The sequence below is a fragment of the Teleopsis dalmanni genome, chromosome 2 (genome assembly GCF_002237135.1).
Source record: "Teleopsis dalmanni isolate 2A chromosome 2, ASM223713v2, whole genome shotgun sequence".
Lineage (NCBI taxonomy): Eukaryota > Metazoa > Arthropoda > Insecta > Diptera > Diopsidae > Teleopsis > Teleopsis dalmanni.
The window spans coordinates 241,642,528-241,660,937 of NC_051847.1; the positions used below are offsets into that span (position 1 = coordinate 241,642,528).

The 18,410-nt window shown below is 29.2% G+C and overlaps 2 protein-coding genes across 2 annotated transcripts in view; both read left to right on the plus strand.

Moving 5' to 3' along the window:
• Nucleotides 1–9,349: 9,349 nt before the first annotated feature.
• LOC119677146 (acetylcholinesterase-like) lies at nucleotides 9,350–15,478 on the plus strand. Its single transcript, XM_038088413.1, has 5 exons — nucleotides 9,350–10,806; nucleotides 14,200–14,338; nucleotides 14,530–15,066; nucleotides 15,149–15,365; nucleotides 15,474–15,478. Exons 1-5 carry the CDS (start codon nucleotides 10,490–10,492, stop codon nucleotides 15,476–15,478), a joined length of 1,215 nt encoding a protein of 404 aa, XP_037944341.1. The 5' UTR covers nucleotides 9,350–10,489.
• Nucleotides 15,479–16,378: 900 nt separating this feature from the next.
• LOC119677147 (sal-like protein 1) overlaps nucleotides 16,379–18,410 on the plus strand; it is a gene marked incomplete at its 3' end in the record, with an annotated part of 11,353 nt that continues 9,321 nt past the window's right edge. The window contains exon 1 of the mRNA XM_038088414.1: nucleotides 16,379–16,384. Within this exon, the coding sequence (XP_037944342.1) occupies nucleotides 16,379–16,384 (6 nt within the window). The remainder of the gene's footprint in view (nucleotides 16,385–18,410) is intronic.

The window sequence follows — 18,410 nt, forward strand, 5'->3', positions numbered from 1 at the left end:
GTTACTAATTATTTTCGACTAAATAAAATATAGACTTATAATATTAATGGTAACAATTATTGTAATATAGACAAATATTAACAATATTAATTTTAACAAATTAATATTAACAAAAAATTAATTAATGTTCTGATCTAGACATTAGAATAAGTATTTGTTTATGAGTTTATGAATTTAAAGCCCTTTCTTTTAATCTCTTTGGATAATGTTTTACTAACAATTTTCTAGCTAGGTTATTAGAGTGGTTTATTAATCGAAATATATAAAGATTACCTTAAAGTTGCAGCACAATTTATAATTGTAATAAATAGAAATAGTTTATTATCTAATATAGACTAAGTCGGGATTAAGTACCAACAATTTCCATGTTAATATTTAGAAGTGAAGTTGATTTTAATTATTTTATTGTTTATTTATTAGCTGACTATAGGTCACTTTTATTTCAATAAAATTAAAAATCCTTTATTGCTGTTTTATTAAAAAGTTTTATATTTGGACTTTCTTTGAGAGTCATCATCAGGAGTATGGTCTATAAAAAAATAATAATAATTAAAAATAATAATTGCACTGTGCAATATGGACAATAGACAACTGAACAATTATAATGGAATGTGATATTAGTAATTGTTATTATTTTTTATTAGAGTCGAAATATAGAATTTTTTAATAAAACAGCAATAAAGGATTTTTAAACAAATTTAAAGTTTAATAGTTTATTTTAATTATAATTGATCAAAAAACAAAATGGATGGCAAAATAATCAATAATGCACTCCATATTGCTATTCAAAAGTAAAATGTTGGCAGTAGGTGCTATATAAAGTAATGATTCAGATATATATTCTTAAAAGTCTCAATTTATTTATTTAATATTCAATTTCGGGTAAATATATTGACATTTACAAAAGTTTTAACACAAATACAATTGTTAGAAAAATACTCTTTAATAGGAAAATTAAATTAATTAATATAACTTTTAATTATATTATTTAATATTCATATTTATTACAAATATATATGCAAATAAAATTAATTAAGAACTAACAAAACTCAATTCAAATATATAGGTTTGTATAATACTAACTTGTATAATGTATTTCAAATACAAAAATAATTAAAAAACTTAATTTATATATATGATTGCTTAAAAATATCACTAACCTATTTTTGTTATTTAAACGATTTTAAATCTTAAGAAAGTTCATTTATTAAATTGATCTGGCATTGAAAGAGACATACTGATAGACGAAAATGCTGAGATTAAAACATATCATCGAATTGATTACTTCCACTGATAAAACCTGAAGTTAAGATTTGGGCTATATAAGAAAATATTCAAACCTTCAATTTTGATTTTAATATAACTACTATATTGGTTTTCTGTATATGGAACCGATACTCTTTCAATTCTCCACATATATATTCTTTGATGTAATTAAATGTTATTTAACAAAATACTTAACTTCTAAATACCAAGTTATTTATTTTCGAATACAAAACCCAAACAGTATACCATTACAAATAAATGACTCAAAAGATGAATTGTTCTGGGCAATACGATACATTAGATAAATATTTGTTTGAAGGGTGTTAGAAGAAGTACTCACATCCACTTTGTCATCTTCGCAGCTTGCTATGGGCAACTGAAAGATACATAAGGTAGGTATAACTTCCCAGTTAATATTTCACTTAACAATACTAGAACCTGGAAATTTATTTAAAGGGCAAGGGTTTAAATATTGCAAGGTTTACTGAAATTTTCTCTGGTCACTGATGTATAGGAATATACAAAGAAATGCTGCACATTCTCTTTGTAGAAAGAATGAAGCCACATTCATTGAAGAAGTTGCGGAAACTTGCAAGAAAAAGAAACAATTAAGCATTTTATTTTTGATAGTTTTTCAACCTGTTCATCAGTAAGAAGAAAAGACATTAAATTATTTGAATTCCACAGGAGAGAATTAGTTTCCTTTTCATATCTTACGGTTTCTTTTGAAAAATGTGGTGGCAAAACGCTAATTGCGATCAGTGGAAAGCTATCTGCTGACCAGTCATTGTAACTAATCAACGAATTAACCTAGATTGCAAATGATATTGGGCTGCTTGTCTCAAAACGTTGATTTAGCTTATTTTTTTTGTGTCCTCTATGCGGATTCGGTTTGCTTGACTAAATGCGTGTAACTAGAACCTACTTAAAAGTTAAGAAATGGTCATATTCCATAGTTAATGCAAAAAATATTAAATCTGGATCTTTAAAAGTAATTTTCTTATAGCTGAACAGTTGTTCAGCTCTAATGCTGTGGAACGGATTATTGAAAGGAGTTATGCAGACTCTAATTAATTGATCATTTCTAGCGGAGCAAAAAGTGATAATTGTTTTAAATGGTAGAACAACTTGTTGAAATTATTAAGTTTTAAAATTGAAAAACAACAATTTAATTATTAAAGTATAACACAAATTATATCTAACTAATAGTTTATTACCAAATATTTGTTATTTGTGTTTAAGAAGTATGAAAAAATATTGTGTACATCAAGAAATAGGTAGTCCACTTAGTAATAAAGGCCTTTTCAATGGCATTTGATGTATATATACATTTTTACTGCGATAAAAAACCATGTATTTATTATGAGATAATGTATATAACATATATAACTTTAAGTATTATAATAATTCCAATTAAACAATACTATAGACAGCTATGAAAGTTATTCTAACTTATATGGGAAATACAGAGTTATTAAATGTAAAATAATCAATTAAGTTTTTACTTGATAATTGTATAGCTATATTAATATACACATAATTTGTAAAAAAATTTTAGAATTACATACCATACATCCCTTTGCGATTGTTTGTAATCTGTTACAATTTTAAGAGCACGACTCAAAATATTTGGCTGGTTCGTTGTGTTCTGCTCAAATTGTTTATACAGAAACAATGAATTCGCGTGTGAAGGCATCTCAGACCTTTGCGAATCAATGAATTTCAACCAAGCCCTGCTGTTGTGCCATTTGCCTCCTATGTCTCACCTCAAGTCCTTTGAATAGACTTCAGCAGCTGTGCTAAACGAGTTACGTTATTTGCGGTTTTTGTATTTTGTGATTTTATTGCTGCATGGCGCCGAATTTATTTATCGACATTTGAGGTTCAATGTAAAGTTGAAAGGTCACTGCATATTTGCAACCATCAAACTAACTGTATAGAATTTGATAGTGATGTAGAAGCTCGGAAACATTTTCTGAAGTATTAGGTAATGTATTTAAAATTTATTGATTACTAAATAAATTTAAGATATGAACACAGAATGTGAAAGTATTCCATTAGGATTTTGTTTTTTTGCACAACAACACATTCTTATTAAATTTCGTCCTTAAAATGTTATATTAGCAGTTGTGCAATTATATTCAGCAATATTAAGTGTTTATGAATATTTAGCATGCCGCTAACAGCGCTCAGCAGGTTACTTAGAACGTAGAATTCTCGTTATATGAAACACGTAAAATTTAATGACTACCGAAATAAAGTCATAAATTTCAAAAGGCCACAACACCTTCAAACGCTGCTCCTGTTTTGCCTTCCACCTCGTCTGCAGGGATACTTGACAAAGGTCAAGTGATAATGAAATGGCATCACTCGCTTATTGTGCCTTAATGGCAGAGTGTTCGTATACTGGTACTGCAATATGAAAAGGGTTTGGCTGGCAATCGTTTCATCGAAAAATCGTAGCAAACTTTTAATGAAACCATTTAGAATAATCGAAAAACTCGACGAGCCAAAATGTAAACATAATTTGATGAAAAAAATAACTCAATTGATAACAATAACAAAAATATTAAACAAATGGAAATAAAACGACGCTGTTTTTTCAGTTAGTGAACTCATCCTTTTCGTTGTAGGTCCTTTTTTGTTTTTGTATTAAATGTTGATTGGTAAAGGGCAGCCAACCATTTATGAAGTAAAATGGGACGCAGGTGAGGCAAGACAGCAAGTATTCCTAAACATTTGTGCCAATTCGCATTTGTGCGTAAGTTCGTGTTCGTATTGTCTTGCGAATGTAACCAACCACTCCTAGATAAATTGATACAGCCTTGAACCACAACGTCACCACCTTAATTTCCTAACTTTCTTTACCATGTAACCACCTAAAAGGAGCCACAAGGCAACCACTTTGTTAAAACTCAATTAGGTCGATATTATTTTTTATTGCTGTAGCGGATTTACTTTACAAATTCAACAAGTTCGATGTAGTACCTTTTAAATTAGATTTTCTTTTTCTTACGTTTTTTATTTTCTTTTAAGCTAGCAATCTTTTCTGAAGTAGAAAAATTAATTTGAAGACGAAGTGGGGCGAACGGTTCTTCTGGTGTAACATGAGCATTGGCTTACTTTTGACATTTACTCGTGAAGCAATTCTACACATGAAGCAGTAAATTAAAAGGCCTGATATCAACAAAAGTTCACATCGTGAAAGAAAAATAGTAAAATAGTAAAAGAGTTTAAAGTTTTAAATTTTAGAAAGAATTATTGCACTTGATGAAGAAATATAAATCAACATAATTTTACAGCTTTATATATACATATATATACATATATATATATATATATATATCTTTTGTATAACTTTCTAGGTATATATATAATGTGACATTTTATTATAATGCCGCTATCCGTGGAGCACCCTAAGTTGGCTGACGTCATTGACTACGGGACATTGAAACTTCAAGTATCATCTCAAAAAGATAACTCTTGCTGAGGAAGACACTTGCGGACTATATTTAGAAAGAAAGGAGACAGCAGTGCATATATTGTGCCAATACTGCACTGGCAATCAGAACGAAGACTGTCTTAGGACACCATTGGGTTGGTGATGACTTGGCAGGCAACCTCAAGCTAAATGAGCTGCTTGCATTAACAAGCGACGTAGATATGCGAACGGAAGCCACTTTCGCTCTAACTCAATAACGACTTACGAGAATCGAAGGACGGAAAAGAACCCAAGTCGTTTCGTGGTCTATTTCGGCTAATCCTTCACTTCTGTGGGGATACTGGGATATATTACATTTTATTAATATTGTAAATTAGCTTACACAAATTTAAGTTATAGATATTTTTAGGTGTCAATCCGTATTCACATGGCTCTTTTTCTTCTTATGCATATTGTCAGTGTTACTTTTTGGATAATAAATAGATAAAAAACAAATCTGCAAACTGAGAGGAACTGGCTTCCGTTCGCATATCTACGTCGCTTGTTAATGCAAGCAGCTCATTTAGCTTGAGGTTGCCTGCCAAGTCATCACCAACCCAATGGTGTCCTAAGACAGTCTTCGTTCTGATTGCCAGTGCAGTATTGGCACAATATATGCACTGCTGTCTCCTTTCTTTCTAAATATAGTCCGCAAGTGTCTTCCTCAGCAAGAGTTATCTTTTAGCTCACTTGATCTATTTCTTAGGAATGAAATGTGAAAAATTTTAACTACGACTCATCATGTGATTCAACCATAACACATGTAGGTTTCCATATCTTCTTTACCACATGAGATAAAATTTCTCTAACACACTGATCACATCAATTTAAATAGAGTGTGTGTTAAAGCACATTTTTCTGAGTGTAGTCAATAAACAAAATTTTATTCCAGTAATTAGAATCTGCTCCTAATAGGCTTAATATCTAGTAAATTAAATATCTTGAACTGTGGTAAGTACACAACGAACAATGGGTCGACAAATTAGAGAAGAGTTAGATACAAGCAAAAACAACCTTTATGAGAGAATTTTCGGGTTAAGTAGAAGGGAGAGAAACTGCGAAGGTTTGTGCAATTAAGTAGAAGTAGTAGAAATTAGTAGCTTGTGGGTTAAGTAGAAGGGACAGAAACTGCGAAGGTTTGTGAAATAACTTAAAAAAGCGATTGTTGAAAATTTAATCTACAAAGAGATCGTCAGATGATATATTCAGATAAAGTGATATAAAGATATATAAAGATATAAGAATTTCTTGAGAAGTACACTAACGAGTTCTAGAATTCTTTCTAAAAGTAATGTGCCTGTATTAAATGTATTTACAAAGAATTCTTTTCCCAAATCAATTGATTTTTTCCTATTTTCCTAGAATAAAGATGATTGTGGACCATATTTTAAAACCGTAGATTAGAATAATTTATAGCAATTTAATTTGTTTAGAAAAAAAATAATTCCAAAGTAAATGATCTTGTTAACAAAAGGCCGTGTCATACAAACATTCATATGATGAATGACCAATAGGCGTGTTATATAGAGAGTCAATTTCGCCAGTATTGTCAATTCCGAACTTTTACTACTATTTCTAAACTTTTTGATTGCGCCTAAATTTAAAAGGAAATATAGGCACACTAGTAATATATTAAAGATATAAACAAATTAAAATATCGGATTCACTCAGCAATAGAGAAGGTCATTGGAGGAATTGTAACAAAATTGTATTCTTACATTTGCATTATTATATGTGAAGCTCTGCTTGGAGAAATATTTGTTGTTTGAATGTATCGCAGTTCGCTTGTAGTTGTAATAACGGTTGATGTCCTTGGCGTTTCAATTTTTCTGCATTTATTTCAAGAAGTGCAAGAAATCTGCAGTAACAACAAGTAGTAGAATAACAAAAAGTGGATGACAATCACTTTTCCATTTGAACAACGTACCTTTTTATTTACTTTACCCGAACATCACGTTTTCAGTTTCCTTTCGTAAGCACTTTTTTGTGAATTTGATGCCAGCAACCATGAGTCCTTTTCTTTGTTATGTACTTTACTACTTCAAATATTTGTTGAAATTTTTTTGTTTTTGTATTACTAGTTCTATTTGTTGTTGTTGTTGTTGTTGTTGTTGCTCTACTTTTTGTAAAGGTACTTTGCGCTGACTACGGCGTACAATGTCGCTACATTTCGCATGGCGGTAAACCATTAACTGACTTTCCCGTGTTCGAAAGTTTGTATGAAATCCATTTTTTTCTCTGTTACGAGAACATTAGTTTTAATCCAAATACAACAAACAAATGTAAAATGTAAGTTGTAAAATTTAATGTAAATTTTACTTCTAAAAGGATTTTTCAATTATAAGATGTAGTGAAAGCGCTGGGATTAGATTTAGATTTAAGCTCTTTGTTTATTTGCGTTACTTTGAACTATAATATAGTTTCTTTTGAATATGTAGCTTAAGGGCCGATTGGTAGTGCAGAATATCTACCATGATTTACCAGAATTCTGTTATTTTCTATTCTATCGTAATTATAATGGCACCGATTTAACATATTTTTCAAAATGCTTTTGCGCTTTAATGAATTTTTCGTTTGGAAGATAATGTTATATGGGTTCCTAAGGGGTAATGCTACTGTGTTTTAATGAATTTTTCATTTGGAACATAAGCACATTAGGATTTCAAAGAGGTACTTGAGCTCTAAAGCTATATGTGAAAACCGACTGGTTGCCCTACTTAGCACTATCTATTCTCAGAGTAATCACTAACCATACGGTGCGGTACGCAGATCTTAGATCAGTCGTTGAATAATCACGAAGCTTATGAGAAATACATAAATTAGTCAGTAAAATGGGTGGAACTCTGCACACATCTCACAGCTATTAAAGAGTAAAAATGCCCAGATGCACTAATTCGGAAAAGGCTCAACTCAGAAATTAGACTAATAAGTTTACTCAAATTGATTAGCTTTAGGGTGTGTAACCAACCGTAGGAAATTGATTAGTTAAATTTAGAAGTTATATTTTTTATTGAAAGGAAGAGTCTGCGATTAAAGTTCTAATTATAACTATAGTATCACTATATTTTCTATAATTGAAATTATTTTATGAATTCGCTTGGACCGGAAATATTAGTTCTTTGTTTATCTATAACTTATATTTATGTGGAGTATGTGGAGTATTCCAAAAGTTTTTACTTTACATTGAAAGGAAGATGTTTGTTTTTTCTTTGCTATTTGAATAATGATATAATGTTTTAATTAATCAACCACATTCTCTTGACTTTACAAAAACAGTAATTATGACATTTCCATCTGATAGCACTTTCTTTCTATTCATCGAAGCTCTTTCATCTTTTCTAATCCATTAAATTTTTTGTTCTTCTCAGCGTTGTGATGGATTCGCATTTTAGACACTGTTTCTGAAAATGTATACAAATGCCAGTTTATTTTGCTTAAAGCACGTCTAATGAGTGTTAGAAATGTTAAAGCTGTTGAGTTTTCGGTTCTAACCTAGCGAAACATGTGAAATTCTCCATTTTTCGCAAGCTCTCAAAAAATTATTTGAACATCACACAATATTGGGCGATACAACATTGTTTGAAGTCAATCAGAGTCCCAACAAACTAAAATTACCGAAAACCTAATTTGCAACAAAATATTACAAAATATTATTTCAATACAAAATTTAAATCATGGTTATAAACTTGTACTTGAAATGGACCAGGAAAAAGAATTAAAATAATTAAAAAAAAGGCAGTTGATATTTTCTGAATTACATTCTAAATCATTATTTGTAAATAAAAAAAGATTCGATTTGAAGCATGTACAGATGTTAAATTTTTCGAATACCCTACACACTCGAAAAAAGTTGAAGTTTGTTACTCGTATAATATTAATTAGGTAAATTTAGTAGTCCAATTACTGTATAACTCTATCACTTACATAAGTGTTAATACACAGTACTTGCATTTTTTTTTTGTTTTTCATATATTTTATTCAAAATTAGTATATGTTTTGTTTATATTTAAAAACTGAACAAAATTACATGAAAATGTTATAATAATTGCTGTTGAAAAAAGTAAAAGTTGCGTTTGCTGTCGCAAAATTAAGTAATGCCAAAGTAATTTGCACCAATTTTTTTTAATATCCACACAAACATTAAAATCTAGATAAAAATTGTAGTGCTAAGTTCGTCTAGATTGTTGACGGTAGTCATCGTACTCACGTATCCATTAGATATACGTATGAAGTCTATCTAATATTTCACACTTTGCATGTTTCAATATAATAAAAATTTCATTTATTTATATTGCATTTAGTAGAGCGGATGTCAACGAGTCGCTTAATATTCGGTGTAATATGAACAGAAAAAGATACAGATATGACATTATTTTAACACTGTGTATTTGTTCAGAGTGTAGTGTGTGGTGTGTGGTGTGAATGCATTTTATATGCCCTTTATGGAATTGACATTAGTGCGGGGATATATGGGAAAACGGCTAGTGTGTTTAATTATGCAATAAAAGACCTAGTTGAGCATTTTACTCGTATTTTGCTGCAAGATTTTTATTTCTCTATTAACATATTTATTTATATTTATTTTTTTTAGGCAACAACAATATCAACAATAACATATATTTTAAAAGGAATTAGTAAAGAATACAGCGCAAGAACTGCATAGTTGCTAGATTTGTGGAGTAAAAAGTTTAAGGACTTAAAAAGCATTGCAAACACAAAGGATACCAAAGAACGGATAAAGTAGAAAACAAGTGCTTAAATAATTTCGATCTGAAGTGTAAATAAAATCAAAATAAGTAAAAACAAAGAAACAACAAATAAGAAAAAGACAATAATTGTAAAGAAGAGAAAAAGTTAAGTGGTGATTGACAACATACCATAAAGAAAAGACGTTCAACAGAAGAGTTACGAAAGAGTTACGATAGGCTATGCAAATGCTGCATTCCGGAAATGTAGTGGAATCCGGTGCAGTTTATTACAACTGAAGGCATATTGCATATAGCAAAAAGCAGTGTATCAGTGTATGCATGTAAGGGGAACACATGATAATGCACTGGAGTTATTTGCTTCAAGCAAGGATAATTTCAAATCAAAAACAATAACATACTAAGGCAACACGTACGAATAACTGCAAATGACATGTAGCATTACTGCACCAAATACTGCAAGAGATTTAGAAACAAGTAGAAAAAATAAACTTAGAAACATACGTACGTTTATTTATATAATATATATTGAGCAACTTGTAGATACGTCTTAAGACTGCACTTGTGAGATACTCAGTAGGTAAATGCTTGTGTAATTGCTTTCGTTAGCCCTGTGTGTGTATATAATCACAGAGCCACAGAGAAGATATCCGTGCAAACATTTTATCCCAACAAAAATACATCGGTTAACAAATTGCGTAGCTATTTCGAGTCAGTTTTAAGCAGTGCGCGAAACTACGCGGTAAAGTGCATTATTGAATTCCATAAACTGCGAAATTTTAGTGAGCTATAAAAATATTACTAACATCTTAGAAAACAAATCCAGAACTCAAAAGAAGCATCAACTCTCCATTGGTTCATATCGGCAAAAAACACAATCAGGATTTTTTCTACTCCATTAAATATTCTTCTTTGTATCGACCACATAGCTGACTTAGGTTGCCCTACTTTTATTGTTTGCTGCAAGTGTGACGTCATTGGAAACAATATTAAGTTTTATTCAAAATCTCGTTTACGTTCGGTTTGATTTGTTAGCATGGCACGCGGGTCACATAATTCGGTTTTATCCGGGCTAAGTAATGACATTGCTCGCATAAGTTTGGTTGTTTTTGTTTTACTATTACGGTTGTCTTCGGTATTTGGCGTTTCAGATCGTTTGGTTGTACAAACAACAAGCGGTCCTGTACGCGGTCGTTCGATAACAGTACAAGGACGCGAGGTGCATGTTTACTCTGGCATACCTTATGCAAAACCACCAGTAGATGATTTACGTTTTCGCAAGCCGGTGCCCGCTGAGCCATGGCATGGGGTTTTAGATGCTACACGTTTACCGGCAACCTGTGTACAAGAAAGGTAAATATTCAAAATTATATGTTTTGCTCTTTCATTCCATATATTCTACTAAAACACATACCATATACATACATACCAAATAATTCAAACTAGTTGAAAATGAAAATTTGCGATGATGTATTGTATGTCTCTGCCAAAACAAATTCCATAGTGCGGTGTTCCATTTTCCCGAAATCATATCATTTTGTATTTTCGGTTGTGAATTCTTTTTACATGTAACCTAGAAAAGTTATTTCGCAGCTGTGCCTGAGTAATTTTGTTTGTCTTAGTTCGTGCAATGACGTCATTGCTACATGCTTCGTTAGTAAGTATGTCAAGATTTTGCATTCTATATACTGGTACATCAATTTCATTATTTAAATGGGGACAATTTAGAATTTATTTAGATATATATTATGTTATGTTTAACTTTGCGACAATTGTTATTATTTTAAAGTTATTTTTTTAATGATTAATTTAATCGAACAAATTAAGATATAAAAAAAGGGGCGAAAGGATCATACAATATAACTGATTCGGGTAAATAATTATTTTCTTCCGATATAAATTTTTTAAACCTCAAAAGTAATATTAAAGCGTGTGTATTTTAAATTAAAGTTTATGTATTGATTAACATAGAACTATGCAAGGAAGTAAAATCTTTTCAAAAATTATGGTTACGAATTGGCTTTATTTATTAAACAAAGTATGTAAGGTATACATAAATAAAACCTTTGCATTTGGCAATACTAAAAACAGCTGTATGGTTAGCCAAAAATTCAGTTATTTAAAATAAAATAAAATTTTTTGTTGTTGTAGTTCACTACTTTTCGAAACCTCTCTACCATACATGCTACTTTCTATTAAATATAGTCACTTCTATCACAACTGACGTTAAATTACAACTTATATTGTGAATAAAACATGTAATTTCTATATACGAGTATTAAAAGTAAAAGCTGGAAAGATTCTTCTCCAAAGTTTGAAATGCTCGAAAAAACCACATAAAATGATAACTATCATATGTTCATTTAGTTCTTACAAAATCTTACAGACTGCACTTAGAATTTGAAATTTACATATGGATGCTTCTGTAAATTGTGAAAGCGTTAGACAAACTTTATTTATTAGTGAAATTGATAAATTGGACATTGATTCATTATTACGAGTGTTTCTTAATATAATTGCCTCTGAGCTTTACATATTTTCTTCAACCATTTTTTGGAATCATTCTAGTTTTTTGTTAACAATTTACTCTCCTTTCAAATAACGTTTTACGTTTGGAAACAAAAAGAATAAACCTGGCAAATATACGGAATATACGAGTACCCATATATTCTCTTGATAGATGATTATTTTTTCTTTCTAACTGAAGACGTTTTTGTTTAAAACTGTTGTTAAAAGTCGTGATAAAAGCCATTTATAGTTTGGCAACGGACGATATCATTATTCTAGTTAAATTGAAATTTTCAACTGTGTGGTATACCGGAACACTGTTTGATCATCTGTCTTAATAAATGGCTCTAGGATGTGCTGCATGATGTCAATGAAATATTAGGGATTTTTTCAATCTCAATTAGAGGTTTTAAATGAGTTGCAAATGAAATATTTCTAAAATATAGTTTTCGAAATAAACTTTTTTTTGCAAGTATATCTTAGTACCTATATTTAAAGACAATTTTTAAAGTAAAGTATGACGAACGACAACTTTTTTTTTAATAAAAGGGTTTTTGAATTGAAGTTTTTCGAGTATTATTAAATACTCGGCATCACTGGTCTTTGCAAATATTCGTATATAAATCCATAAACAATTGTTGGGTTATACAAACTTTGAATCTGTCAAATTAAATGCAATGACTTTGCGTGTTTAAACCAAAGAAGCCAACACTATACACAATTTTCGTTGTTCAAATATTAAATTTTTTGTTAATTTTTTCTGATTTCTCAGAAAAAATTTCATCTTAACATCCCTTTGATTCAGAAAATACCAAACATTATCGTCTAATTTGAATTTTGTCACTTTGTGTACTGGAGCATATGTGTTATAAAGATTGTCCTTAGCCGCCTTCCTATTTTTGATCTTTGTCATTTTAGCGTCATAATTGCGGAACTGAATTTTGTTTTTTAATTTTACTGTAATATTACTTTAATAATATTACTAAAAAAATATAAAAAAACTTTGCTATTGGGTAATATATAAATATTAAAATATAACCGAAACTATTTGTCTTCAAACATTTATAACGCTTAAAAGTATGTAATAACTCTCATTTGGTAATAGCAAGTCGACTTCCGTTGGAAGACAAATATCACTAGAGCTTTGAGTTATATCAATAAAATATTACCAGTCGTAATTTTGATGATACAATTTAACGGAAAAACAAAGTCATTTGTTTTAATAAAGTGAGACACAAAGTTAAACTGTTTACGCCTATTTGGCGGAACTATTTAAAACAAATTGGTACACACTCGTTAACAGTGTTACCACATTTAATTTAAATAAATTTCAAATAAAGCTTTCCGAACCCGCCTCCATCCACTTATTTGTCATGTGTGGCGTTTGCATAAATTTATTTTAGAATTAATTTGAAATATCTTCTCAAACCATTTATTTTTTAACGTCCAAAATGAATTTTAAGCTTCATTTTAATTAAGTTTTGTGATTTAATACAAATTATGAAAAGTTTGGTTTATTAAAAAGATAATTAATTTTAGCTATTTATTTATATATTTAATTAAAATAATTTGATCTAATGACGAATAATGATGATGAATAATGAATGGAAAGAGGATTAAACATTTTGTACCTTAATTAAATAGAACCTAATATGGAATCCTCACCTCAGTGAACAAAAAGTCTATATCTAAGTCTAATTTTAATTTAATTGCAATTCTAATTAACTTTATACATTTGAATTCAATTGTGATTATGTTGAGACTTGTTGAGTCAGTGTACTTGAGCACTTTTACTCTGAATTAACTGTAAAGGTTTCTTCATAACCCATCTCTACTTCTTGACTGGAGTATTGTTTATCACCTCATCAGACTAAGCAATAACTGACTTCAGATCTGCATACCCCCCTGAAGAGCCTATAACCATTCTGAGCTGTGATAACGCGGTGTTGGTAAGTCTGTCAGATTTCGCAAATATTTTCAGGGTTCTATCCTTTGTGTTTTTTGATCGGATCAATCTTGACATCATCGAACCTGATGATGTCATTCGTCCTAATGTACCATGGTACTTTGAAAAGTCTTCTCAGAGCCTGTGCAATTTCTAGCATAAATCTATTCTATTAAATTGGATGTAATAAACTACTTAATAAACATAATAATATTATTTTAACTCGCCGATCTTAGTATTTTGAAGTTTTATGTTATTGAATATTATTTAAAACTATATTGATGTCATTTCAGATATGAATACTTTCCTGGATTTTCTGGTGAAGAAATATGGAATCCTAATACAAACGTTTCTGAAGATTGTTTGTATATAAATATTTGGGCACCGGCAAAGGCACGATTAAGACATGGCCGCGGTGCAAATGGTGCGGAGGTATGTAACATATATTATAGCGTTTATATTAATAATAATTGATATCACCATATTTTTATTATTTTTATTTTTTAAATATATAGAAAGATATGTACATATTTAATTTTGATTAAAAAATATACACAATTAAAAAATTTGTATTTATTTATAAATAATTCTATTTATTATTGTTCTTTATGAAATATATTCAGCATGCTGGAAAATCAGAAACAGATCACTTAATACACAATGGTAATCCGCAAAATACCTCTAATGGACTGCCAATTTTAATTTGGATTTATGGTGGTGGTTTTATGACTGGTTCTGCAACGCTTGATATATATAATGCTGATATTATGTCCGCTGTTGGGAATGTTATTGTTGCATCTTTTCAATATAGAGTTGGAGCATTCGGATTTTTGCACTTATCTCCGGTTATGCCAGGATTTGAAGAAGAAGCACCTGGTAATGTTGGATTATGGGATCAAGCACTGGCTATACGTTGGTTGAAAGAAAATGCTAAAGCATTTGGCGGGAATCCAGAATGGATGACATTGTTTGGTGAATCAGCGGGTTCAAGTTCAGTAAATGCTCAACTTATGTCACCTGTTACGAAGGGCTTAGTCAAACGAGGAATGATGCAATCAGGTACTATGAATGCACCATGGAGTCATATGACATCTGAAAAAGCTGTGGAAATTGGAAAAGCACTTATAAATGACTGCAATTGCAATGCTTCATTATTAGCGGTAATTTAGTTTTATTTAATTATCACATTATATGCTAAATAAGTTATTTTATATCGATTATATTCCTGTATTTGTGTAATAGGAAAATCCTCAAGCTGTTATGGCTTGCATGCGTGCCGTTGATGCAAAAACAATTTCTGTTCAGCAATGGAATTCATATTCGGGCATTTTAAGCTTTCCATCGGGGCCAACTATTGATGGAGCCTTTTTACCAAGTGATCCAATGACTTTATTACAAACAGCTGATTTGACTGGTTATGATATACTAATGGGCAATGTTCGTGATGAAGGTAAGTTATGTTCATTCATAGAACATATTTATTTTAAACTTTTCTTTTGAAAGATAATAGATTTTTATGATTTACAAAAAATTTATAAAGTGATAAAATATTTTTAATTACTCAAAGATTAGAATCCATTTTCTGATTATTTGTCATTCACTACAAAAACTATTTATTAAAAATATGACAAACTTTTGCATCCTTGAAAAATTGTTCGCTTAGATATTGCTGGAGCACTGCAATCAAAATGTATATTTTTGAAGATTTTTTTTTTGTTTTGAACATATTGTTCCATAATGTAAATTTTTTACTCAGCTATTGTTACAACTTCTCTGACGTCAGCAATGCTCTACATACGAATCCAATTCAAAAAGCAATTTTTTATTTGCAATTTTTCATAATTTTTTCGTTATATTGCGAATGGATTTTTATGCTCCATTTTTATGTTTGAGTGCTTAATTTCTGAAATTTATTACACAACACATCCCCGGGAGCATCCATAAATGTTGTCATTTACGAGTATGAAAATTGCATTTTTCGTTGCGATTTTCTTTCAGAATTTGGCGCTGCTTGCATTTACTGCTCTTGCAGATACAATAGAATGGGTGTGTTTTATGTTGCACTGTCATGCGATTTAATATAGAAATATAAAAAAAATCTATAAATATTTAATGAAACTAAATATATCTGCAATTAATGTTTAAATTTTTAAACTCAGTTATTAAATAGGAGTCATTGCTGTTTTGAAGCCATAAACTAAGATTAAATTTTATTTAATGTGCACTTGTGATATTTTGAGCATAGAAACTATAAACTATTATAATATTAAACATTTTTAAAAAATTAAATAGAAGACCAATGTTTGTAATAGGAAATTTTAATGTCCTAGTGATTGTGAAACCATCCTGTTAAATTCGTATTTGGGTAATGCAATTTCAATATTTCAATATGTTATTTTCTTAGAGTTATATTCGTTTTAAATAGATTCCTCCTATTGATGATTGTAATTTTTTATTATTCACTTTTGAGAGATGGTTGTAAGTCTATAAGTCTCATACGACTTAAGTATTTAACTTTTTGGCAGTGTTTACTGAAATTTGGAATTGTCAGTATTATATATTCTTATTATTTATAGTTTTTTGACCTTTCTTAAATAGTGAAGCAAGAATTGTATATTATTGTCGAGATGTAAGAGTGGATATACTATGTATTGCTGATTCTAACAGGCATATTTAATTAACAGAGAGACGCAATAATGTGTATTTTTATTATTATATTCTAGTTTTTTTCGCTTTTCTTTAATTTTTTTCATTTATTGTATATAACAACTAGTATAGAACAAAGTCATTCTCAATGAATTTAGTACAGGTGTACGAAAGTTTTTTATTCTCATCGGGTATGTCAAAATGTTAGTAAAAGAGTAATGCAGATATTAAGTACTATATAATAAATATGACCTCACTTAATTGTAGGAGATGATATGATTGAAATCATCTCGATGGCATTATTTTCAGAAGTATTTTAAAAAATTGAATTATGCTATATTTCACTTATACGTACTTAATTTCAGTTAAATAAAATTTTAAAAAAAATATGTCACAAAGTTTTTATTTCTGATTTGAATTTATTATTAAATTTTTTTTAAGAATTGAAATTTTTAAATTCATACTTGTTTTAAAATTATTTTTAAAAAATAATGTGACATGCATTTTACACATGGCGTATACGCATTAAATTTTAAATTATTTAAGTTCAAAAAAAAAAACATATACCAATTAAAATATTCATATTTTATTTTTAATTCTAATTATTTCTAAATAAGTAATTATTTAAATATATAATAATAAATTCCTGTATAAAAATGTGTTTTAAGGATAATACTATTTAAAGAGTATTTTACTCCTTAAATTATTTTAATGTATTAAATTTTATTAAAATAATTTTTGGGAAATATACTATGAAAAATATTTACTTTTTATATATAACTTGGAATTAGCATTAAATTGTACTTAGAAATTTACATTTTATTGTTAAAAGTATTCTTAAAAATTAATTAAATGCTTGTCTTACATCTACACAGCGAAATCCTGACTATTATTTTTCTTTTTATTATATATTTTTACAAAATTCTTTAAAAATTAAATTGAAGTCTTATGTATTATTATTATTTTTATTATTATTATTATTATTAGAATTTTCTCGCAGACTCTATTGCATTAGTTCTAGAATATTAATGTTGTTATATTATAGCTGTTAAATAATTGCATAAATGTTAAGTAAATTTTGAAACTAGTTCAATATGGTTGGTTATTGTTAAATTGGTTATTTACTAAATTTATTACTAAATTATTATTATAATTGAAAAGAAGGGATATTTCACTACGACCTAAAAGATCTTTTGTGCCTCTTAGTCAAATTAGAGTGTTGCTCCAAGTCCGATTTCTTTAATGAATGACAGTATAGAGACTATCTTTCCAAGTTTTGGATCCTAATAATCCATAAAATACCCTCCTAAGTGTTTCTTCTGCTTGTGCATCAGAGCCGGACACTCTCTAAGCATATGATGTGCAGTTTCCTTCTCTTCTCTTCAGAAACTGCAGTCTGAGTTGGATTGAATTCCCAACTTTGATAGGTGATTATTCAATCTACTGTGACCGGTCAATAATTCCACAATAATTCTTAGGTTAACCTAAACCTAAGGTCTTATATATAATATATCCATAATATATCTTACATTATTAATTTAACAATTTTTCGAGGTAAGCATAAAATAGTTTATTTTGATTTTAATAATTTTATCGCATGTACGTTTCGTAAACTTTAATTAAAAATATTTTACAGCGCGAAAAGCGCAATCCTCTAAGCAGAAAGTCAATTTGTTTTGCGAATAAATTTTGAATTATGTTTTCCTTCTTTATTTACTTTGTGCTTATTTGTTAAAAAGTTGACATTAAGCACCAAGTAGAATAATCAAAAAGAATGAAAAAATAAAAGAAACGAAAATCTTTAACAGCAAATGTAAATAAAAACAAACAACCATAAAGGACAAAAAGGGAATAAAAA